This window comes from Phyllostomus discolor, chromosome 14 (genome assembly GCF_004126475.2).
Source record: "Phyllostomus discolor isolate MPI-MPIP mPhyDis1 chromosome 14, mPhyDis1.pri.v3, whole genome shotgun sequence".
NCBI classification, from domain to species: Eukaryota; Metazoa; Chordata; class Mammalia; order Chiroptera; family Phyllostomidae; genus Phyllostomus; species Phyllostomus discolor.
The window spans coordinates 43,116,777-43,141,861 of NC_040916.2; the positions used below are offsets into that span (position 1 = coordinate 43,116,777).

At 46.2% G+C, this 25,085-nt stretch overlaps 1 protein-coding gene across 2 annotated transcripts; it reads left to right on the top strand.

Moving 5' to 3' along the window:
• The first annotated feature begins 17 nt into the window (after positions 1-17).
• HAO2 (hydroxyacid oxidase 2) lies at positions 18-21,094 on the top strand. Of its 2 annotated transcripts, none has more exons than XM_028503071.2 (8): positions 18-160; positions 8,383-8,521; positions 10,217-10,368; positions 12,209-12,492; positions 13,654-13,863; positions 15,466-15,624; positions 15,952-16,021; positions 20,487-21,094. In XM_028503071.2, the coding sequence occupies exons 2-8, from the start codon at positions 8,391-8,393 to the stop codon at positions 20,540-20,542; spliced, it is 1,062 nt and encodes a 353-aa protein (XP_028358872.1). In that variant the 5' UTR covers positions 18-160; positions 8,383-8,390; the 3' UTR covers positions 20,543-21,094. The 2 variants fall into 2 exon arrangements, with proteins under 2 accessions (XP_028358872.1, XP_035871051.1); XM_036015158.1 differs by lacking the exon at positions 20,487-21,094 and adding an exon at positions 16,880-17,213.
• The last annotated feature ends 3,991 nt before the right edge of the window (positions 21,095-25,085 follow it).

The following is a 25,085-nucleotide window of genomic DNA, read 5'->3' on the forward strand; positions in this document are numbered from 1 at the left end:
ATTGCTCCCATTAAAAGGCTAACCTTTAGCCCTGAACTTCTGTACACGTGGGGCTGTGGTGAGTGACTTACTCTTCCCGGCCACAGCCAGCCGTGAGCCGGGCTTCCAGTGGCTGCCTCGAGACACCACTTTGGCCAGTCCTGGAGGACGCTGAAATCAGGTTTGTGGTCGGGTGTCTTCTGTGGGCTTAGAACTGGGGAAGGAGATGTGGGGGGCGGGGGGGCGGGGGGCAGTTAGAACAGAGGCCAGACCCTGTGTGAGGCGCCGTGGCTGCCAACTGAGCATTTACAAGGTGGTGAAGAGGGACCCTGTGGACGGGGCAGTGAGGGGGCCAACCAAGGAAGGCGTCGCTTCAAAGTCGTCCCAGACAGAGGAGGTTCGTTTACTTCAGTCAAGTCTTAGAACCACCTGGTAGAATACTGACCCTTAGGAACAAGGGTCAAAGTATGTTCACTCGAAAGGGTTCTGGAAAATCCGAAAGGCGCAGCCCCTGCCCTCAGGGATGTACTTTATACATTGACCTGTGCGTCCTGGCCGTGGGCAGAGGAACACGGTGGTGTGGCTGCTGCTTCTAAAAGGCAAAGGAGGTGACAAACTCACAACTATCAACCACTAAACCTAAAAAACAAAAACTAAGCAAACAGCTAGAACAGGAATAGAATCACAGACATGGAGATCACATGGAAGGTTATCAGCAGGGCGACAATGTGGGGAAAAGGTACAGGGAATAAGAAGTGTAATTGGTAGGTGTAAAACAGACAGGGGGAGGTCAAGAATAGTATGGGAGATGGAAAAGCCAAAGAACCTACATGTACAACCCATGGACGTTAACTAAGTTGTGGGGGATGCTGGTGGGAAGAGGGGTGCAGGGCAGAGGTGGACTAAAGGGGAGTAAAAATTTGGGACAATTGTAATAGCATAATCAATAAAATATACTTTTTTAAAAAGGCAAAGGAGTTAATGTTCCATAAACAATTGAGCAGGGGTAGCTTCTCCAGGGAAAGAAGCTTGTTTGGAACTAGGAACCAATGCAGGGTGTTTCGGGACTGTGGTCAGGTCGGGTTGAATCTAGAGATCAAGCTCTGGAGAACCACTCCAGAACAGTGATCAAGTCATGGTGGTGGTGGTGTTGTCAACCGAAGAATGTCTAAACTTGTAGAGAATTTTTTTATAAAAAAATTTACTTGAGCCAAACAGAGGATATACCTAGAAACAAGATCTCAATAGACTGAGAAAAAATGCTTCTCAGAACTCTACAGCTTTTAATGCATTTGGGATTAAGGAGGAAAATGGATGCAAGATTACGTGAAGGTGGGAGATAGCAGAGGGGGAATGAGGTTATAGAACAGGTAACAACCTCATCTGCTTACTTCTGAGAAGGGTGTTTTAAAGGTGTGCTAACCTGAATGCTCAGAAACAGTGGACGGGGCTTGCTGATGGCAAAGGTAAACTTTTTACTGAAGAAGTTATGTGCCTCAGGAATGACTACCCTCCATGACCTCCCAAGTTAAGAATTTATGATCAGATCACTCTGTGAGGTTACTTTTGTAGAATCTCTTTTTCATCCACATTATAAAGATAGATACATGGATCAATAAAACTAACAAGAGAGTCTAGAAATAGGGTCAAAATAGAAATAACATTTTGGGATCTGCCTTCTAACAAGAAGCAAAACTAACAAAGTCTTTACTCTTTAAAAAAAAGATTTATTTATTTATTTTTAGAGAGAAGGAGGGAGAAAGAGAGGGAGAGAAACATCAATGTATGGTTGCCTCTCGCACGCCCCCAACTGGGGACTGGCACACAGCCCAGGCCTGTGCCCCAACTGGGAATCAAACCGGTGACCCTTTGGCTCACAGGTCCTTACTCAATCCACTGCACTACACTAGCCAGGGCCAAAATCTTTACTCTTAATTACTAGGCTATTCTGCATTTTCCAAGATCCTCTGATTTTTCATAAGATCCCTATGAGATAGGCGGTCATATCCTCATTTTATAGGTAGGTGAGACTTGGAGCTTGTCTGGACCATGTGGAGCAGAACATCATCTGTGGGGTACCAGTTAAGAGATGATGGAAATGTCTCCAAATTCCCACAAGATTCCCCGCAGAAAAGGACTCCTGTGAAAGTCTAGATCATAGCAACTAATAGAGAATGTGCTATTGACAGACATCTGTCCTCTCCTTTAACTGTAAGTTTCTTGAGAGCTGACACTGATGTCATATAAGTTTTTTCTTTTGTAATCCAATGTCTAGATACATCTGTAGCTTTGTCTCCTGGAGGACAGGGCCACCATACTGCTGCAGCAGGAGGAAAGGGGTGGGGGTCACCTATCCTCTCCAACTGGCCCAGAATGAGCACGTCACTTCTACTCCTAGCCCGAGGCCAGAACTAATCTTACAATCCTGCTTGTCTTTAATCGACCGGGAAATGTCACGAAGCACGTGATAAGCCGTAAGTGCTTCCGCCTTCCTGGATGATAGTGTGTACTCAGTAAACCTTGTTGGGTAAACTCATGAGGTCATCTGACACAGGGTTAAAATTATACTAGCCCAGAAACAGTCAAATTACTTGAAGCACCTTTCAACCCCCAGAGACTCAGATGAGAATGCATGCGTCAGGATTGCAAATGGATGTACCATTTATTGATGGTCTGCTCTATACAAGGCACTGTTCTAGACACTCTAGGCCATGATGGTTAGTCCTCAGGAGAACCCTATGCCACAGGCATTAACATTCTTCTTCCCCAAAGCTCTTGTTCATGGAACACGGGGAGCAACTGGCAGAGCTGTGGTTTGAGCCCACGTCTCCAAGTTACAAAGCTCACAGGAGTCTCTCTTCTTGACTCCATGGACCCCCTCAGCTACTGATGCCTTGTGGACATCAGTAGCTGAGGGGGTATTCTGTATTCAGAAATACAATCTGAAGTAGTTGCCATAGAGAGGAGTGTCAGGACAAAGGCGAAGACAGACAGCTCCATCCCACAGCTGCCTTTCTCCACCCCACAGGCTCTGCCCACTCCCCTCTCTCCTGCTGCCCCCCAGGACTGCCACTGCTAGAGAGAGCTACCCCCGCAGGACCCAGAGTCAACAGTGAAAGAATGGGGCCCAGAGTATGTTCTGAACATGTGTGTGGTTGCTGATAGGCGCCCTCCATCCTTTGTGAGCAAATGGGGAGGCTGGGACAGTGATCTCCATGCAGGACGCCTTCCCCAAAGGACTGGGTTTTGTGGGAATTGCATGAGCTCACTTTATGCAGCCTCTCCAACCCTAAGGTACCGCTGACACTCCACCCGGCTCAAATATCTCCAGAACAAGTCAGCAGGGTTTCTGGTCAGGTTTTGCCATTCTCATCCTGTGAGTTTGGATTATTCACTTGGGTTCTCTGGATTTCCATTTTTGCATCTATAAAACAGGTCTCAGGTACATGTACTCTTGGATCGCCCTTTATCTCACCGGGTGATCATCAAAGGGAACACTAGGTGGAAGAGTGTTTTGTAGACTGGTTTAAACGTGTCATTGTTTATGACAGACTAGATAATGAAACCTTCAAATTCTCTCATTGAGTTATGGTTTTGCTAAGGGAAGGGAGCAAATCCATACATTTTAAACGCCAACTCTCTCTCTAAACCACACTTGGCTGCACGTGTTGGGCTCTGTTCATGATGCTTAAGAGGCAGGCCGTGGGAGTCAGAACATATGGTGGGCGAAGTATTTTAATTTCTCTGAACTGCAGGATTCTCATCTGAGCAGTGTGGAGCATAATATTTGTGTTTGTGGGTTATCAAGGGTTGCAAAATGAATGCAGGTGAAACACTTTACACAGCACTTGATAAATGGTTGCAATTTTATTGTCGTTATTATTATTAAGGAGCTATCCTGCTGTCTCTAGGGGTCTTTGTGTGACCAAATTATTCCACTGCCCAGTAGAAGAAGGAAATCCCCAACCTTTCAAAACACCACGGGAGCATACAGATCCATGTCTCCCAGCATGCCTTGCACAGCCTCCACACCCCATAGAGAGCACACAATTCACAACATGACTATGTCCCAGAACTCTACTCAGACAGAAGTCTTGTGTTTAGAATTCAGCATACATTTTCCCATAGAAAGAATGCTTTTTTAGAGAGAGAGAGAAAGAGAGGGAGAGAAACATCAATGTGTGGTTGCCCCTTGCACATCCCCCCACTGGGGACCTGGCCTGCAACCCAGGCATGTATCCTGACTGGTAATCGAACTGGCGACCCTTTGCTTCACAGTCCAGAGCTCAATCCACTGAGCCACACCAGCCAGGGCAGAAAGAATGCTTTTAAAATAGTGATTGGACTCCTGGGTAACTGAAAATATCCAGAATTCTTAAAAAGACACCAACATGAGTCATATGAAATGTTCAAAGGAAAATAACTTGGGTGAGCTGGGTGGAGCTGGGGGAAAGGGGAAAATTGAATCAACTGTAATAGCATAAACAATAAAATATTTTAAAAACAGGAAACTTTGCTTTTGAGGAAATACAAAAAGTAAAATAAAAATCTAGTTAAAAAAAACTTGTTATCTATCTAAGGGCATTAGATCCAATAGCAATATTGCGAAAGCAAAGCCTGCCTTGAGATTCCTTCCAGCCCCAGTCCACGTCCTTGCCCTTTCCCTCGGTCAGGAAAAACAATCTGAACCTCAGACTGTAAGCACCAGATAACATTGAATGTCCTTGTTCTTTGCTTCTAGACCCCTTATCATTCCTGGTATGCTAGATGTACCTCATCAATTGCTTACCGTGGGGCCAAAGGCCTAAACAGATGGCATGAGCTTAAGTGAGCTAAAATTCTTAGTTCGCAAGAGACTTTTACCCTTTCCTCTCTTTTCTCTTCCTCTTGGGCAGTTGGGGTAGAAGACAGAAAAAGAACGCCAATCAAATACAAGCAAAACATTAGATAACTTGGATCCTCCCTTAATGTCTGGTAGCTTTAAGTCTTGCATGGATCAAACTGAAATATGTAAAATCATCTAGAGCCAAGTCTCCCTCCCAAACTTAGGAAAAGCTTTGAATAACACGGTTGTCACGCTCTTCAACTATCAGCCTTATATTGGACCTCTAATAAAAATAATGGACTCAGTACTCCACTAAGCTTTACACATCCTATGAAGAGAAATATGCACCATGATTATATTTTCACCCGACAAAATTCTCTTAAATTTGACATAAGCAGTTTATGTGAACCCACTATTTGGCTGCGCACCATGAAATTGAAATGGGAGAACATCTACCTTTAGAGGCTACCAGAAGACACAATTCTGGGCTTTCCTCTGTAATAATGTACTGCCTCATTCTCCTCCAATGCTGAGGGGGCGGGTGGTGGGGACAGAAAGAGTGAGTGGCCACTACTTTCTGTCTACTTCCCAGGGAAGTGTACAGAAAAGGAAATGGTAGATAGAAGTGTGCTAAAATGGTGTTTGTTATACATAAGGATGCTAGCTTATTTCGCTTGCAAGCGGCTTTCAGATCATATCATTCCCACTATTGCAGGCAAGTGATTCTGAGTGAGTCTGAGCCACTTTTCTTGGATTAGACACACGTGGTGTTGAGTTTCTATGCTAGAAATCTGCAGAAGGGCATTTCTGTGGGGCATTTCTGTTGAGACACTGGGAGTTGTGTCAACAGAAAAAGTGCCCAAACCAGTAGCGTATGTGTGTAAGAGTGCCTCTGAGCCAAACTGATTATGTGTGTCAGGGAGCAAGATTTCAAATGCTCCAGAGAAGAACAGTTTTGCTGTTTCTTTTATGCATTTGAAAGTAAGGAGGGGACCTAATTACATGAAGATGGGAGAAAACAACACAGGGATTGTATAACAGGATAGTTGACTCTTGCGGATGGTTACCTCTTAGAAGAGGTGATCTGAAAGGGAGGTTCATGCATTAAAAGGAAGGCTTTTATTACTAAATTTATTGGGGTGACACTGGTTAATAGGATCGGGTTTGGAAGGGGGAATTTTAGTGGTGTGTTAACTTAGATGCACATACAAAATGGACAGGATTATCTTAAGGCAAAGATAAGCCTTTTTGCTAAAGAAGTTGTATGACTCGGATATGACTACCCACCATGACCTGCCCAGCTAGGAATTTATGATCACATCACCCTGTGAGGTTACTTTCCACAGAAACACTTTTTTCATCCACAGTTGAAACATGGTGGATAATTCTCATCCAAAAAGGCAGAAGGAGATGACAGACCGGGGAAAGTTAAGTTGAAGTAGTGAGCGTTTATGAACGGCCACGCGGTGCTGCACACTACCCTAACGCTCAGGGATACAAAGTGCGCTGGGGGTCCCAGGTTCAGTGACTCACTAGGAAGACGGCCTGTCTTTGAGGCTACGAGTTATTACGGTGAAAGAGTGCTCAGCAAAATTAGCAAAGAGAAAGGCCTCACAGGGCAAAGCCTGAAGGAAATGAGGTATAAGCACCCACGAGTGTCTCCCGTGGAGTTACACAGGACGCACCTCATCCCTGCAGCAGTGAGTGGCGACAACACCTGTGCAGTGTCGTCTGCCAGGGAAGTTCATTTCAGAGACTCAGCGCCCACGGTGGTTTGGGGGTGGGGGTGGGTCATGCGGACACTCTCTGTCTGACCCATACCAAAATTCTAGACTCTCCGAGGGGACATAGGTGTTCAGCATAAGCCACATCGTTTGTGCAATGAGTTGAGACACAGCAAGTCAGTCTTATAAGGAAACGGTAAGAACCTTCCTGATATCCAAGTTTCCAGGCTCCAGCCCAAGACCGACCTTGCAAGCAGGCTGTTTGTGCAATAGCTTTCCCAGGCTGCTGTGTTAACTCTTTTTTGCACAGGGAGATTGAGATGTGATTGCAATGCAGTTGGATAAACTCAATGATCAATTCATTCATTCGATTATACTTACTGAGCCCTTAAAGCATTGGGTAGAAAGGGGATAAATTAAACAGGATCATTGTACTTTGTCAGACTCAACTCAGCACCTCAACAGCCCCCTGCCCACCCACTGACAAGGTGAGCTGCCTAGAAAAGGCTCTGTGGCTGTGCTCCAGATGCCCCTCCTCACCTCCCTCTGGAACCCACTGCACTTCCCAGGGACCCTGTTCTCTGCCTGCCACGTAATTTCTTTCTGCTTAGCTCATGACGTGTTTGGGCTACTTCTCTCTCTGATCTGACTAGGTTCTGACCCAGCCCCTGATGCCCTCAGACCAGCTCCGCCCCATCCCTACCCACCACCAGGACTCCCACATTTCATCTGGCCGCCGTGGTCCCTCACCCAGTAGAGGAACTGCCCCATTTGTGTGTGAAGCCCTAGCTCCCGGGGCTTATCTTCACCCCTCAGGGATGTCAAAGTCACGCAGTTTCTACTCCGAGCCTTTGGCTCATTGGAACCCTGTTGCCAACTGCTGGGGAGATGCCCAGAGAGGAACCCCAGGTCCATCAGCCCCTCCTAGTGGAGCCCTCTCACACAGGGGCTGTACACACGGTGACGCACTGCCACCTGAGCCTTTACTTCAGCTTCCCTGTGGCTACTGTCATCACGACCCTCTCCCCTTCCAGAAGGATTCACCCCCACGCCCTGCCCTCTTTCCTCTTTCAAAAGGACCAGCTCCAGGTTTTCAGGGTTCAGAGTGGGGATGGGAAAAAGTGGAGATAACATGTTGTTTTCCTGGTCTCAAAATTAGCAACATGTTCTATGACCCAGCCCAGGAGATGAAAAAAAAATCGGCGTCCTCCCTGATATCAACCACAGCTCCAAGCAATGCAGACATCAGTGCCTAGAAACTCCCAGGTGTGAGTGTCGGCTCGTCCCGACTTCCCTGCCCTGACGGGTCCTTCCCCAAAGGACACAGAGGTATGAAACAGCCCTCCAAAACATTCAGAATGGCTCAAATAACCAGGAAAAACCGCCAGGAAATGAAACCGGTGAGACAGGGACCAGATCCTGGGAAGCTATAAATGCCAGGTTGTGAGCACCTGAAAGGTGTGATCAGACTCACATTTCAGAAAAGCCCTGGGCAGCTGGAGGCAGGTGAGATGAAGAGTGAATCCGAAGGCTAAGAGACAAAGATAAGACTTTTTTTTTTTTAATAATCTGATAAGCGGTGGCAGGGGCTCAGCTAGATCTGAAGCAGTGGGCTTAGAGATGAGGGGACGGACAGGAGGGATATTCAGAAGACCAAATACTCAGGCGCTGGGGGCAGGGGGGCGGAGGAGTGCAGTGTGTGTGACCCCCGCAGGCCGGCTGGCGTTGGCACCTTTGGCAGCACCTCCGCTGAGATACGAACACAGGGGTTAATGAAGGCTCCAAAGAGCTTCCTGCTGTAAACCCCTTCACCCTGTCCCCTCCTGCTGAGGTGTTTCTGGCTTTCCTTTGAAGGTCCAGAAATGCCCGTGGTGTGTCTGACAGACTTTGAGGCCCGTGCGCGGAAGCATCTGTCCAAGTCCACTTGGGACTACATCGAAGGAGCCGCTGGCGAAGGCTTCACCAAGGATGACAACATCGCAGCATTTAAAAGGTTTGATCTTCTGTATCCTTTCTGTGGTTAAACCAGTTCAGATCTCCTTGAAGGGCCCAGTCCTGGTTTCTGCCAGCAAGGAACACAGAGAACTCAGATACAATTCTGGTTTTGCTGTTGTTATTTGGAGTTTGGGGGGTCTAGGGGGAGCAGATAGCTGGGGAGAGGATGGTTTCAGGGAATTCATCTTAGTGCTCCACAAAACTAGCACCAGTAAGTCACCCTCTCGCCCTGCGTTCCGGCAACTTGGCCACCTGGGAAGATAAGATAAGAACCTAAAGGTCACCGGTCACCTGGGCAGGGTGGAGAGCCTGCTGCGTGGGCCTGAACCTCCTGAGTTCTTAAGCCTCTGGCTTGGAAGAGAGATGTTTGAAAGGAGAGCGAGCTCAGGGCGGGAGGAAACGTGGAGACCCCAGGAGGCCTGGCGGGGAGGGAAGACGGATTCCAGGCAGAAGGGCAGGACTAGAGCAGGAGCGGGCAGAGCACGGGTCAGCAGACAGCAGCCCACAGGCCAGGCGGGCCCACCACCATTTTTTTTGGATGGTGAACAAGCCAAGCATGATGGGTTTTCTTTTCTCATAAAACAGTTGAAAGAGCCCAAAAGGAGAATAGTAACTTGTCACACACAAAAATTACACGAAATTCAAATTCCGGTGTCTGTAAGAAAAGTCTTACGAGAACACAGCCGTGTTCCAGCTCTGGCCACTGTTACATGACAGCAGCAGAGCTCAGTAATCGTGACAAGGACAGCATGGCCCACAGAGCCTTGAGCGCTCGCAGCCTGGCCCTTTTTGGAAAGCTCGCTGACGCCCGTGATAGAGGGGTCCGGGAAAACGGGGTATGAGGTGAACACTAGGTCTGTGTTTTCACGCTTGTTTAGCTCTACACTCAGCACTTCAATGGCTTCACTTCATTCTGTCGTCACAGGACTCTTAGGAAACGGGGGTTCATTCCCCCCATTCCAGGGATGAAGTAACTGAGCCTGTGTGGCTGAGTTCGCACAATCAGTGTTTCCAGGAAAATCTCCCTAAATTTGTGTACAGGAATAATAATATTTTGTGAAAGACAGGCATTTTCGGACCCTAAGGCTTAGAATCTGTTGGCTTTAACATGTTTTATATACTTGCCATTGGACAATGTTCCTCCCTTCTCCTAAAGCAGTGGTTCAGACAAGCCTTGAAATGAACTGGCCTCTAGCAAGGAGAGCACCATGATCCCTCTCTGGGCTTTGCGCTCTTTCCGTGACCTTTTCTTATCTTAGAGACTTGTTCTAACCTGAGAGGGAAGGGCCTGGAACTCTCGGCTTCTTATTCCTTCCTTTCCTGGTCCTCGTTCCGATGCATCAGCGGAGCACCCAAGTGCTCAGAGCCTGGTCGGGGTGGCAGGGTGCAGAGACAGGCCTCTGAGGGAGCGAAGCAGGGGCTGGTGGGGACCGCAAGTGCACTGGGAGTGCAGAGGCAGCGGGTCCCAGTGGAACGGGGGGTTGCAAGAGGCTTCCTGGAGGAGGAGAGCCTCCAGCTGGTCTATGTTGTCTATTGGGCTGCCAGCCAAGGGAGCGCTGCCAGAGGTTTGGGGGCGGGGGGGCCCAGTCAGGTCTCACCTTGCTCCAGGAATCTCGAGGCCCATGCACCAGGCAGCACCTCCATGCTGGAGAGTAATCCCACCAATAGAAAACCTCTTTATTGTCCAGCACAGAATCCGCCTCCGTCCCCGGTACCTGAGAGATGTGTCGCAGGTGGACACCCGGACCACAATCCAAGGGGAGGAGATCAGTGCCCCCATTTGCATCTCACCTACAGGTTTCCACCGCCTCGCTTGGCCAGATGGGGAGATGAGCACAGCCCGAGGTGAGAACCCACCGCACCTGAGGCCCCCTTTCAGGGTGCCGCAGAGCGCAGGAGGTGTCCTTCCACAGGGGCGGACAGCTCCAGGGTTTCTCCAGAGAAGGGGCTTGGGGACAGCGAACGGCTGGAATTAATGAGGGTGGAAAAGCAATGTTCAACACTGAGTTTGCATAACATTTCACCTGAGACTGAGAAAATACCCATTCTCCATGATAAACAATGGTTAGGGTGGATGAGAAACTACTGATGAATAGAAGGGTGTAAAACCCACCCCCCACGCCATCCAGCAGAAGGCACTGGCACCCCTGAATCACACTGTGGGGAAAGGGATGCTCCGTGCGGCCCCGGGGGTCAGGGCTCTCACTGACCCCTTGTGGGGCTGAATGGCGAGTCTCTGAATTTAGGATGAGAGGAGAGGCATGGCTTTAGGTGCTAACACAGGGCCCCGGCAGGTGTTTTGTCCAAACATTCCATCTTCCTGTTGCTCGATTGGCCTTGTCATCTTATCTGACAGTTTCTTATTGGGTTATGCCTCCTTCTTAGTTGCCCCCACTCCCTGCCCCACCCCCATCCCACCAAAATCAATGAGAAGGAAAGGGAAGGGGCGAAGCAGGGCTGAAGATATTCTTGTGACTCCTTTGTAATCTTCACTCTAGGCCTAATCTGTTTTCTGCGAGTTTCCTTGGGGTCTTTTCCTTCATCTACGCGCTATGGGAAGCAGTGAATCCTCGGATTCTAGAACTGAAAGTGACACTCGTCTGGGTTAGGAGCCAAGTCTAGCTAGGGTGAAACATGAACATCCTATATGAATATGCCTACTCAGCTAAATCTTCATGGTTGAATGTGTTGTTTTGGATGTGGGGCTAATGAACAGGGTATCTCCTATTGACATTAGGAGTCTATTAATTTTTAACTATTAATTTTTTAAAGATTTTATTTATTTATTTTTTAGAGAGGGAAGGGAGGGAGAAAGAGAGAGAGAGAGAAACATCAATGTGCGGTTGCTGGGGGTCATGGCCTGCAACCCAGGCATGTGCCCTGACTGGGAATCAAACCTGTGACACTTTGGTTCACAGGCCGCACTCAATCCACTGAGCTATGCCAGCCAGGGTCTAACTATTAATTTTTGATTAGGTTCAAATACTCTGCCCATGGGTTGTAGAATGGTATTGATATTAACCTGCTGGAGAATCCAGCTGAAAATGCATAAATTAGGAAATGAGACATGCAATGCAGCAGGAGTATCAACGTCATTGTCACCAACATCAACATCCCTGCCACTAGCATTTGCATAGCATATCACTTCGTAATTTTAAAAATGCTTCCATATCTAGTATCTTACCTAATCTCCCAACAACCCTGTACGAGGTATTATTTCCCCCCCGTTTGCAAATAAGAAAAATGAGATTCAAGACCCCACAGCTTAGAAGTGGTAGAAATAACACCTTCAGACCTCATGCTTTTTCCACTTCAAACCTAAGCTTTTGCCACCTTTAACACCCTTTTGCATCATTAACAAGTTCACTAGAAGCCCATTGTCCTATCTGACAACTGCAATGTGTCCAACACAAGTTGGGGCACTAAATGGTCTCTCTAGCTGGAAATGCTTTTACACGGAGTACAGGGTTTAGAACACAGGTCACAGAGGGAGACCCACACTCATTTAGACCTCCCACTCTGATCAAACCCTTCTATACCTGCCTCACAGAGAAGCAGAAGGAAATCAAGCTTTATCTTCACTCCCAGGGCAAGCTGGCCAGAGGCAACGCAGACTCCTGGGGCTTCGCACCCTAGCCTAGGACACATCTGCCCTCCAACCTGAGCTGTGTCACTTGCTTTGCAGCTGCCCAAGCAGCCGGCATCTGCTATATCACCAGCACGTACGCCAGCTGTACCCTTGAAGACATCGTCACTGCTGCCCCCAGAGGCTTCCGGTGGTTCCAACTCTACGTGCAGACAGATCGGCAGCTAAACAAACAGCTGATCCAGAAGGTAGAATCCTTGGGTTTCAGAGCTCTAGTAATCACCGTGGACGTGCCCAAACTTGGCAACAGGCGACAAGACATCCAAAACCAATTGAACTTGAAGGAGAATTTATTGCTAAAGGATCTTCAATCACTTACAGAGGTAGGAAAGCTACCAGGTCCAAAGGGCAGGCATTGCAGAAGGCGAATTTCCATCTCCAGTTCCTCCCTTTGTTCTTTCCACAAGAATCCACTGAGCGCCTGCACTGTGCCAGACACTGGGGATGCGGCCATTCAAAAATCAGATCTGGTTCCTGCTTCCCAGAGCGTCTGACAAACTGAATATAAGACAAGATGTTCTCACTCCAGGAGCTGTCCGATCTGTCGCCAGAAGTGTTCTGGCCAGGCCTGAGTGCTGAGAAATGAGAAAGCTATAGAAAGGATTTTGCATGGATGAGAGAGTGAACTAAACAAGTTCTTCCAACACTTTCTACTTTATGGCACACTTAGAAAATGATCATTTTGGATGGCACACTTAGATAAACCAACCCTCTGATGGGGATGCTCTGAAGCACCAGGGTGTTATGACACATTTGTTTGGAATCTCTGAACTAGATGGCTGCAAAGGGCGCTTCACCCATTAAAATCCTACAGTCGGATGGGAGGGAGTGCCCCAGAGAGAGAAAGTCACGATGAAGCGGCCATTCCTTGGCTACAGTAGGGATAGTGATACCAGACTTTGCGGTCAATGGGCAGCTGTGATATCCAGCCAAGAGATACTCAATAGTTCTACTCATTAAGTTATATACAACTTGGCCTTGAGGTTTTCAGGAATCTTTATCTCAGATTCCAGGAATGAATGGATGTTTGGTGTCCATGGTGAGTCAAGAGTCAATATTGCAGAATATCTGATTTAGGATTCTTGAAGTATTGCTTAGTGCTTACTACCCTGTGCATATCTCGACTCTAACACATTACATTGGCCCATAACTGATAAATGCTTTTGCCTACCCACTTCGCTTACTAAACTCTGAGTTCTTTCAATGTAGGGACTGTGTCTTAGCTGTCTTTGTATCCCCAGATCCTGGCATAAAGATTGAACAGGGACAGAATTAATGGTTAATAAATAAGCAAATGAAGTAGAAATTATTTTTGTTAAGAAAAGGAGCCAGAAGTAGGGTTGATTTTTGTAGCTCCTCCTTTCAAGCTTATAAGTGTCTCTTTTCACTTATCAGTCGCTGGCTCCCTCAATGTACCTCGTCTTTGGAATGGATCAAGCAGTCTCAAGGAGTCCAGGACTAAGGTTCTCTTTTATTCCCCACAGAGGAATTCAACGGCCCATCTACAGATGTTTCCCATTGACTCAGCCTTCTGCTGGGATGATCTCTCCTGGGTCCAAAGCATAACTCAGTTGCCCATCATCCTTAAAGGGATCTTGACAAAAGAGGACGCAGAGTTAGCCTTGAAGCACAAAGTCCACGGCATCATCGTTTCCAACCATGGCGGGAGGCAACTTGATGATGTCCCTGCTTCTGTAAGTAGGATGACCCCAGAGGGGGCGTGTTTGTGAGTGGTGTATGTATGTGTGTTTGTGAGCGGGGAGTGTGTGTGTCTACAGCAAGGCACTCCGGGCAGTTTGGTGCACACTGCCCTCTCTCTTACCACATTTGTTGGTATATGCATGTAAATTTTAAGAACGTTTAATCAGCAATAATAGCCCAGTGTGTGTAAGGCTATTTTTACACACTTTACATTTAGCATCTCTAAAACTTACAGCAGTCCTGCAAGATGGGTATTATTGCCCCCTTGTTACAGATGAGGATCCTGGAGTTAACTGATGTTAAGTAACTTTTCCAGTTGACACAGTTAGTAAGCAATTAAGGTGGGATTGAAAGAGATGTTTCAAAAGCACTGGGTCTCCCGCCTTCTGGAAGAAGTGTTCAGCTGGAAGGTCGCCTGTCTGCATGGATGGTCACCTCATATTTTTTCATATGACACAACCCAGGAAGGGACAGTGTATCACTGAAGCTAATAAACAACCGTCTTTCACAACACAACTTTAATATGCCCAGTGAACCCTTTGGTAAAAATTTATGACACTGTTGTTTTTCCTGTCATGTGAATTTATGTCCATTAGAGATAAGAGTCTGAGGAAAGAACATGAAGAGAGAGGCAGGGAAAGGATCTTGAAATCGGAATTAATTGTTGATTTTTTTTCTTGAAGATACATATTTTTAAAATATACATTTTCATGAAGCTTATTTTCAAGACTCTTCTATTATTGCTTGACTCATTTTAAGAAAGAAAAGTAGATTTTTTCCTATTAAGGTTTTTTTGGTCTTTTTATTATATGTGTAAAACATGTGCACTGTAGTTAAATTATAAAATATATAAAAACAAAAAATAAGATAAAAATTACCCTTATTTTTATCACGATTATTAATGTCAACATCTTGGGAATTGTGTTTATCAACTTCATAATACAAATGTAACATTTTAGGTTTGAAAAATGATGCATAATATTTTGTAATTTTTTTCTTTCTCCTTACAAATATACTAAGGGCATTACATTATTTCAATTACATATGCTCCTCTTAATTTTAATGATGTGTAATATGAATGGACAATTTATTATTTTTAAATTTACTTTTCAATTATCGTTGACATACAATATTGTGTTAGTTTCAGGTGTACAGCATAGTGATAAGACCTTTATGTACCTTACGATTATGTACCTTCTGATAACCCAATTAAGTCTAGTGCCTGTCTGACACTGTACGTAGTTATTCCAGTATTATTGACTATCTTCCCCGTGCCATACTCTGCATCCCTGTGACTGCTTTTGCAACTGGCAACCTGTACTTCTTAATCATGAAAGGACAGTTTATATAACACACTTCCTGTTTTTGAACATCTGGATTGCTTCTAAGCTTCTGCTGTTGTAAACAATGCATCAGTGACCATCCTTAAAGCTTTAGCACTTTCTCAGTTACTTTGGCAAAACAAATGCCAGGAAATACAAAAACCACTGGCTTGAACTCCCTGGCCCTCACCCAGGTGGAGGGGACACCCCTGTCTCACGATGCCCTAAAAGTCAAAATGGAAACCCTCAGGCCACACGTGTCCCTCCTTTCAGATCGACGCCTTGACGGAGGTGGTGGCTGCTGTGAAAGGGAAGCTGGAAGTGTACCTGGACGGTGGGGTCCGAACCGGCAACGACGTGCTCAAGGCTCTGGCCCTTGGGGCGAAGTGCGTTTTCCTGGGGAGACCAGTCCTCTGGGGTCTTGCTTGCAAGGTGAGACCAAAATGAAACCAACCGGAAGAAACCACGTTTCTCATTCATTTGCACGCTTTTCACTTTTCTGTGGTTTAGCCCCCAAGCTTAACCATGTTTTGAGGTGCCGCAGAGTCCTGAGGGACAGCCATACCAGGCCTCATTGCCGTGCTTCCTCAGCAGCTGCTGCAAACTCTCAGGAGCTCTCACCCCTTCTTTTCCTCTTGGTACTTCCTTATCCCCGACCTAGTCCTGACTTCGCAGATGCTGCCATCCCCGCCACGACATCTCTGAGCACACCTAGAATTTGTACTCGGCTCTGGGTCACAATGTCCCTTCCTCCCTCAGGGTGAACATGGTGTCAAGGAAGTTCTGAACATTTTAAAAGATGAGTTCCACACTTCCATGGCCCTTACAGGTACGTGTGTCCCGTCCTTTTCCTGATTTGGAACTGAAAGCTGGAGGTCTAAGGAGCAGGAGTGGTGGCCCCTCCTTCTAGCCACCTCTCCCCAGCCCAGGGTGACAGGAGAGACAGCCAGAAAGAACTGTCCCAAACAAAGACTCATCTTTGATACTTCTTAATCTGAAAGGATGGTTTATATAATACACTCCCTGTTGAACATCTGGATCGATTCTAGGCTTCCGCTGTTGTAAACAATGCATCAGTGACCATCCTTAAAGCTTTAGCACTTTCTCGATTACTTCTATAAGACAAATTCCAGGAAATCAAAAGCCACCTGCTTGGACTTCCTGGGTGGGCCTCGCCCACATGGAGGGGGCACCCCTGTCCCACGATTAAGATGTACAAAAGCAGATGTGATTTCACACTATGGGAGAGAGGGTTCCATGTTACACGGCACTGTTCAGAGGACATCAGGCTCATTGGATGTGGTTCTGAGTGTCCTTTTAAAGTAATATTCACGGACCATGACGAGTCGAGAAATGGTGTCAAAGAGGAAGCATGGAGGGGCTGGGGAGAGAGATACAAACAGGAGAGAAGGGGAAGAAGGAGGAGCATCGTCCCTCGTAACCACAGACAGACAGCAAGACAGATGTGAGTGGCTCAAAGTTACACGGATTTCAGTCAAAAATGAAATTATTGTAAACTGGGGCTCATAAAATCTTCTAAGTTTTTAGCAAAGCTCAGAATCCCAATTATCTCATAAAATAGTTGTTCTTTACTAATGATATTAGCTTTCCACTTAATTGCACTTAGTTTTGAACTTTTAGTTTGTATTTTTCTCATTCTAAGTGGTTCAATTCTAAATGACCCAAAGTCACCAAGCTCCACCACGAGGGAGAGGAGGACACCAGTGTGAACAGAAGGCACATGGTGTCTTCCGGCCCCAGGCCAGGGGAAGTGGGGAGTATCTTCACCTGCGTGTCTGTGGATTCCCGGGGGTCAAAATGACTTGTGCTGCTCGCCAGGTATTTTCTCCATTCTTGTAAAATGAGGCCTAAACCTTTTTTAACAATAGCCTCATTGGGGAATTCACAATAATAAAGCTTCGTTATTCCCCCAAAAGGTAACATGTAATAATCCCTGAAGTGTAAATGGTGCTGGAAACTCTATTTCTGAAATAGAGAGTGGAGCAGGAGCGGCCTGAGGGTTTCTGTTTTGACTTTTAGGGCATCGTGGGACAGGGGTGTCCCCTCCACCTGGGTGAGGGCCAGGGAGTTCAAGCCATTGGCTTTTGTATTTCCTGGCATTTTTTTGCCAAAGTAACTGAGAAAGTGCTAAAAGGGAGAAAAAGCAAGATTATGAGCACTTTCATGCCTGAGATTTTGTACTCCTCTTCCTCCTAGTTGTTCTACAATAGGAATGCATTGTTTTAAAAGTATTTTTTTAAAGGCAGTAATCACAACCCAACATGGGCGGAGAAGGTGGTTCAGGGAGGAAGAGAAAGAATAGGAAACCCAGGAGAAAGGCAAGCCTGGGCATCCTTTGAGAGACGCTGCCCCAGGGAAGACCCCCAGACTAGTCCCTGGAGAGAGGGCATCTCAGGTTTGGGGGGGCCTGTGCTGTTGATGGAACTCAGCAAAATACAAAATCGTAGTGTGCAACCCCAGATACCCTGTCACTCCCTAGCCCTTCCCTGCATGATGCGTGAAGACGCCTGACACAAACAGGCACCCGGGAGGTGATCGGTCAGTGTGACCTCTGTCTCCTAATTCCCCCGGAAATGTGTGCTACGTCCCCTTTCGTCCCTGTGACATCACCCCCCGGGGAGGAGACCCCTTAACGCCATTGCTAAAAACGAACTACATTTAAAAGCAATGTTCTTCCAACCATGAGACCAATTTCTGAAGTTTTTATATTTATAAAAAGGTTAAAACTGTTTGTCTTGAAAAACAAAAATGTGCACATATAAATCCTATCAACACAAGGCCGCACAGACCTCACTAGGTTGTCACCCCTTATCGACGGACGAACATCCAAAGCCGTAGAGCATTTCACAAAAGTGTGTTTGAGGCAGACAGCGGGCACGCCTGGACACGAGAGAGAGAACTGTTTCCACCGCGGGGACTGTTTCCACAGAGGTCATGTCCCCAGGAAAGGTCAGGTTGGCAGTGTCAGCATGAGAAATGCTCAGACCTGTAGAGAACTGTGTTTGAACCAACCTGAGGACAACTGCCGGGAAGCAAAATCTCAACAGATGGAGAAAATGCTCCGGAAAATGGCAGTTTTCCCACTTGTCTTATACATCAGAATCCAAGAGGAAGACGTCAGGGGGTTACATGAATCAAAGCAGGGAAATCTCTGGAATCAGATAAAAAGTAAAACGAGAGGACACGTACTTCCTTTACGCTGGTGACACGTACAGGATAGTTAGCAGTTAACATGACAATTATAACTGTGAGGGGATTTGCAGCCACTGCCCTGGTTGGTGGACATGCTTTGCGAGGTCCAGAAAAAAGAAATTGCTTTGACATTTCAGAGGTATGTTATCAGGTATGTTATCATAGATGCAAAAAAGAGGGCAGGCAGGCTCGGTTAAGGTAAAGACTGACCTTTGTTAGGGAACATCACTGGCCTGGGCAGGACTAGCTGCCGTAAACTGCCTGCGGTAAGAAGATTCTGATTTCAGACCATCCTGTGTGGTGGCTTTGGTCTGTGAGTTTGCAGGGCTGGCCGTGCCGCCTCCCTTGAGCTTGTCAGGTTAGCGTGTGGCCCCTTTTCACCCACAGCAGCTTCTTTTGTGGACCTGGAATTAAGGAGGGAAGGTTACAGGGAGGTGGGGGAAATCAAGGCAGAGACTGGATTACAAAATAGTTCATAGCACTCTCTGCTCTGCTGAGGGTGCTTGTTTCCGAACAGAGGAACTGAGGCATTTCAAAAGTACGCTGACCTCAACGCAGACACCAGGCAGTGACAGGCCTTGCTTAAGGCAACAGTAAACCTTTTACTAAAGAAGTTATGTGGCTGGAGAGTGATGACCCACCCAGATCTTCGTGGTTAGGAATTTGTACTCAGATCACACTCTGTGAGGTTACTTTCTGTAACCCACTCCCCCTTTTTGGTCCACAGTTTAAATATTATTTTCTCTACAATACATAACCAAAGATTTTTGGCGGGGGGGGGGGGGGGGGGGGGGGGAGGGGGCATCTCTGTGCTCCTTGAGCCTACTGTGAAGTCCCACGGCTCTCTCCCCTGGGGAAACCCACGGCTCTCAAGGTCACTGTCAGTACTGAGGAGAGCCGCCCGAGGCTCCGAATACTTGCTTCCGCTGGATGAGTTCACTTTACTGGTTACTTGGGCTACTGTTTCTGTCCATTGCAGTCGTCCTAGGCATGAAACTCAACTCTGTCCTCTCTCTCCATTTTTAGGAAAAGACCCTCCTATGAGTTCTATCTTTGTAATGCATTTTGCTGAAGTTACGTTTTGGGAGGTGGAGGTGCCTACATCAGGGAGGTGGAAAGAACCCCGGGGAAGCAGCGCATGTCCTGTTAGTGAATCCCAGCAGCCTTCTCGTCACCCGGGCTGTTTCGCTGTCTCCTTGAGCCCACGGTCCTCCAGCCCGTGGTCACTCTGTTCCTCTTCCTCACTCCTCTTTTCACGTCTTACCTGAAGTTCCCTTCGGTCCCTGTGCCTAATCTCAGCCCTAGTCCGAAATTTGCATTCTAATTAAGACCAGTCACTACAGAGGGGAGTTCATCTTCAGACCTTCTCCTTAGAAGGCAGCTGCTGAATGAAATCCTTACCCCGCTCCCCTGCCATCCCTGAGTCACTTCCTCCTTGACAGATGCGCCCCACATCCCTGAGCCTTATCAAGACTGAGATAAAGGTCAAGGGTGCCTACTGCACATATAAATAGCTTTAAAAATGCTGAAATGTTGTTTTTACATTTTTACCATGCCACTTTGACATGGCTGTCAAAAGGAGACCAGAGCATGGGTCCCCAAAATAATTCTCAGCACAATCTGAATGGCACAATTCATTCTGGATACATAGTGATTTCTCAGGGTGGGCCCCAGGCTAAGTCAGGGCTCGCTCTGACTGGATCGCCTGTCCCCAGGCCGGGTGGGTCTCTGATGCTTCAGAGAAAGGAGTTTTTCATTTATTTTTTAAATTATGTTGTTTGCATTTACATTAATTTATTTCTTATTGTATTTTTTCCATTACTATTTAGTCCCCTTAGTTTTTTACCTTTTGCAACAATATGGAGAACGTTATGCTAAGCAAAATAAACCAGTCAGAGTAAGACAAATAGTATATAATTTCACTCGTGGAATCTAATAAACAAACGGAACTAACAAGCAAAACAGAGACAGACTCATAGATAGAGAGCCACTGGACAGCTAAGGTGGGTGGAGGGATTGAGCAAAAAGGAAAAAGGGCCCATGGACATAGAACAGAGCTTTTGACTGCCTTGTTCTTTTAGGCTGCCGATCGGTTGCTGAGATCAATCGGAACCTGATCCAGTTTCCCAGGTTGTAAAGAAGGAGCTGACGGGTCAGCTGAGGTGCCCACAGGAGGAAGGCACAGTCAGAGCATGCGTGGGATGCTGTCCGGCCCCGGCCCCGCCCCGTCCAGCGGCGCAGCCACTTCACCCCTGTGCTCCAGGCCCCAAAGCCGCACCTCCCTCAAATGCGCCGTGCTCCTGTCTGCCCCGCTGCTTTTCACATTTAGAAAAAGAGAATCAAGGATGGTAGTATTAGTCCTGCTTGCCTATACTGGGGTGCTCCCAGAAGCCAGAATTCAAGAGAAGTGAACACCCAGACTTCGAAATCCTCAGGCCCTTTGAGTCTTCTCAGAATAAAAGGTCTTAAGAGGACAGGTCAGTAGTGACTGCAACAGCTAGTGGATTGTATTTTCGTACATCCTCTAGATCTCTCTGAAATAGCGATAGGAGCTTTACAGTGGACAGAAGCACTATCCATATAAATTATTCCCCAACAAAAATATTCCCTAACTGTCAAACAGGGCAGGAAAGGTCTTTTCTAGAAGAAAGCTGAAAGAAGGAAGGTAAAGCTGCTAATGTAGTTATAATACTTAGAAGAGTAGTGGGTACTTTATAGAATCATGATCTTTGAAAAGAGGCCCAGGAGGCTGAGTCAGATGTCACTGTTAATGAGTTGATTTTAAAAAAAGTAATTGGCCATAATCCCTGAGTTACACTGTAACTTTTTATCCAGTTAAAAGTTCCAATTACCTCTGCATTATTGGGCTGGTGGTAAGTTTGAGGCCAAGGAGGGACCTTTGTTTGACAGCAAAGATGGGGGACCTTTGTTTGAAAGTTTAGGGACATACAAAGGAAATGTCAAGTACAGGGACAACTGTCTGGCTGGTATAGCAGTCCCAGTTGCATTGTGGGACAGGAAGCTTAAATGACCTAAGGGGATATGGGGCAGGGGTGTAGCCTAACTCACTTACTGCTGAATGGGATCTTGGGAAATTATTTCGCTTTAGCTCACAGAGCCAAGGCCAGAGACATGAAAGAACAGAGCAGCAAATGAAAGCCTAACATGTGTGTTCATGACCTTGGATGCTACAGGCCCCGTAGATAATGTCTGCCCTGTGCACCGCACTGACCTCCAAGAGAGGCAGCAAAAAGAGTTTTGAGACAGCAGATTCAAGGACTCTGGAGACAAAGAACAATAGATAATTTCAGTCCTTCTGCAATAAATGTGAAAGGAGAGATCTTTATTCAGTCACACTGGACAGTTCACTACATAGATGGCAGGCTTTCTCAATAAAGTACTAAAGAGCTAAACCAATCGAAGCCTGAGAAATGGCATTACCCAGGGGTCCCCAGAAACGGGGGCTCTGGCAGCGGGCAGGCTGTGGGCACACCCCTGAGGGAACTGTCCACCCAGCCGCTTCCTGCAGACAGGTTTCCCTCTTCCCCGGCCCACTCCCCAGCCCTCGGACCCCGCCACCCATCACCATGCAGCATCACACACAGTAGCGCGCTTTCTGGAGCTTCCGTCTCTGGAATTTCACTTCTGGGTCTCAGAACTTCGCCTCAGGCCTCACTTGCCGAAGTCTCTTTCAATTGGTGTTACATCCATAACTTCGGTCTCATTATTCTCTGCACATCAGAAATGAGATGAGAATTTCTCAGTGCCAAATTGTCCTTTGTGCTGCAAAGTATAAATAAGCAGCCTTGAAAGTAAGGTTTGAAACCAGAGAAATCATTGGTAGAATAACATCCACCTTTTTACCCCTTCACAATCTTATTAATCATATTTTTTTCTTACTCTTACTCTTGCTGGCTGACGAACATGTATTGCAAAATTCCCCAGTTTTCTCTGTAATAACTGTACTTATAGGGACTTCTACATAGGCATAATGGCCAGGTTGTCTCTTCAGCCCTGAAATCACCAGCTGGGGGCTGGACTGAGTCATTCGAGATTGGTTGGGGTACGAGTGATCATTGTAATGGCACAGGGCAGACGGGCTATTGGGTATGCGGATAATGGTTAGCCTACGTGACATGAGAACCCCGTATAAATTCTCTGTGTACACATCTACCCTGGTGATAGCCGTACGTTTTTGGTTGTGCTTTTGTTTTTTGGTCATGGGCACTTGTGTGTGTGTTTTAAGACACTTTTGTTCTGGACTTGGATGGTTAGATCCAAGATTCCGAGGAAAACAAGCAAAGATACAAAGACAGTGCCAAAAGGCTGTTCTCAGAAGGGAATTCCTGGCCCTTAAAAATGCCCTACATTAGTATGCATGATAAAGAAGGCAAAGAAATCTTCTCCACTGGAAAGTTTTAAGCAATGGAACAGAATACTGGGTCTCTAAAAGATAAGCATTTTTTTCCTTAATAAAGAGAATCAGCTTTGAAGTCGATCCAGGGTCAGGCTGCCTGGACTTAGAGTCTGGTGTCACTGTCCTCAAGATGTTTGGCAAGAGTAAAAACACCTTTGTCCTCCTCTGTTGAACAGTAAGATAAATCTTTCTGGCTTGGCATTGCAAAAATTAAACACTGTGAGGGACTTCTGTTTCCCAGTCCGGGATGTAAGGAGCCTAGATGTCTCTGTTCCATCCTAGCGGGTAAAACTCTGAACAAACTGAAAAATCAACACCTCCTTTATACCCCTTGGAAAAGTGGGGTCAGGGCAAAGCACTGCCCCCCAAATTGGAGGGACAGGCAAAAACAGAGAATGACAGCTTACCTGAGCAGAAACCTGTGAGCAGAAACCCAGGTGAAAGCCACCACCGGGAAGGAAACCCGAGCTGTAATGGACCAACTGCTGCGGGCTCCTGGGGACCAGTCTCAGAGTTAAAATGGGGGTGGGGAGCGGGCAACCACAGGAGGACCCTCATAGTGTTGTTTTACCTGCAGGAGCTCTGCCAGGCTCTCACAGTGCCTGAGAAAAATCCCCTAGTGTTCCCAGCAGGAGGAGGGGAAAGTAACCATTCTGAAGTACCCGGAGCCCTCTGCTTCAGCAGACCCTAACCTACTGGGGTTTCTTCAGTGCCTAACCTACCTGGAAGGTGCGAGAGACCCAACTCCAGCTCCCTGTAGATGCCTAAGGGGGAAGGTGGGAGACTGAAAAGCACTGGTCAAGTTCACTGTCCAGTGGCACAGCTTTGCCAATTCACTGAAACACTGAGGCCTAGTTGCAGGACTACGGAACACTTCCCTGTCCCTCGCCTCACTGCCACATCTCCACAGGCCTATTTACCAGAGGGTTTTTTTAAAAAAAAATCAAGTACATCATGTCTGGATTTAAACAAAAGATTACAAGGCATATTGAAAGGCAAAAGAACTGTAATTTGAAGAGGCAGGACAAACATCAGAACCAGGCTCAGATATGGCAGGGATGTTGGAATTTTCAGACCAAGAATTTAAAATAACGATGATTAATAGATGAAGGGCTGTAATGGAAAAAGCAGACAACATGCAAGAACAGATGGGTCCTGTAAGCAGAGACACAGAAGTTCTAAGAAAGAATCAAAAAGGAGTTACTAGAAACCAAAACACTGTAACAGAAATAAAGAGCGCCTGTGGTGGGCTCATTGGTAGACTGGAATCGGCCAAGGACAAAATCTCGGAGCTTGAAGGTGCGTCAATAGTAATCTCCAAAACTGAAAAACAGGAAGTAAAAATTTTTGAAAAGAAAACAGAACCAAAAACTGTGGGACAACTACAAAAGGTGCATTATATGAGTAATGAGAGTAGAAAGAAGTAGAAGAGATAAAAGAAATAGTTAAAGCAATAACTAAAAACTTTCCCCCAAATTAATGTCAGACACCAAACCACATACCCAGCAAGATCAGCAAACACCAAGGCATATTATCTTCAAACTTTAAAAAAAATTAAATATTAAAAGAATAAATCTTGAAAGAAGCCAGAGGGGAAAAAAACACATCGTATATAGGGGAGCAAAGATAAGAATGACATCCAACTTTTCCTCAGAAACCATGCAAGCAAGAAGAGAGTGGAGTGAACTAGTTAGAGTGTTGAGAGAGAAAAAACCAACATAGAATTCTGTATCCTGTGAAATTCTCTTTTAAAAGTAAAGGGAAAATAAAGGCTTCCTCAGACAAACAAGAATTAAGAAAATTGGTTTTCTTTACTTTGTTGTTGGTATTCCCCGTGTAAGTGAAATCATATGGTATTTGCCTTTCTTTGTCTGACTTACTTCACTTAGCGTGATACCCACTAGGTCCATCCATGTTGTCACAACTGGTAGAATTTCATTTGGAATGGCTGAGTAATATTCCTCTGTATAACAGAAACAAACTCAAAGATATAGAGAACAAACTGATGGTTGCCACATGGAAGTGGTTGAGGTGAAAAAGTGAAGGAGTTAAGAAATACAAACTTCCAGACACACGTTTAATGTGCAAAGTCTTGCTTTCCTATAGATCAGTGATGAACAAGTAAAATTAGGAATTAAAAACACAATATCATTACCTTATCACCCAAGAAAAAGAAATACTTAGGTGTGAATCTAACAAACTGTATCAAGACCTCTGTAAGAAAAACTACAAAATACAAAAAACTACAAAACTACAAAACTCT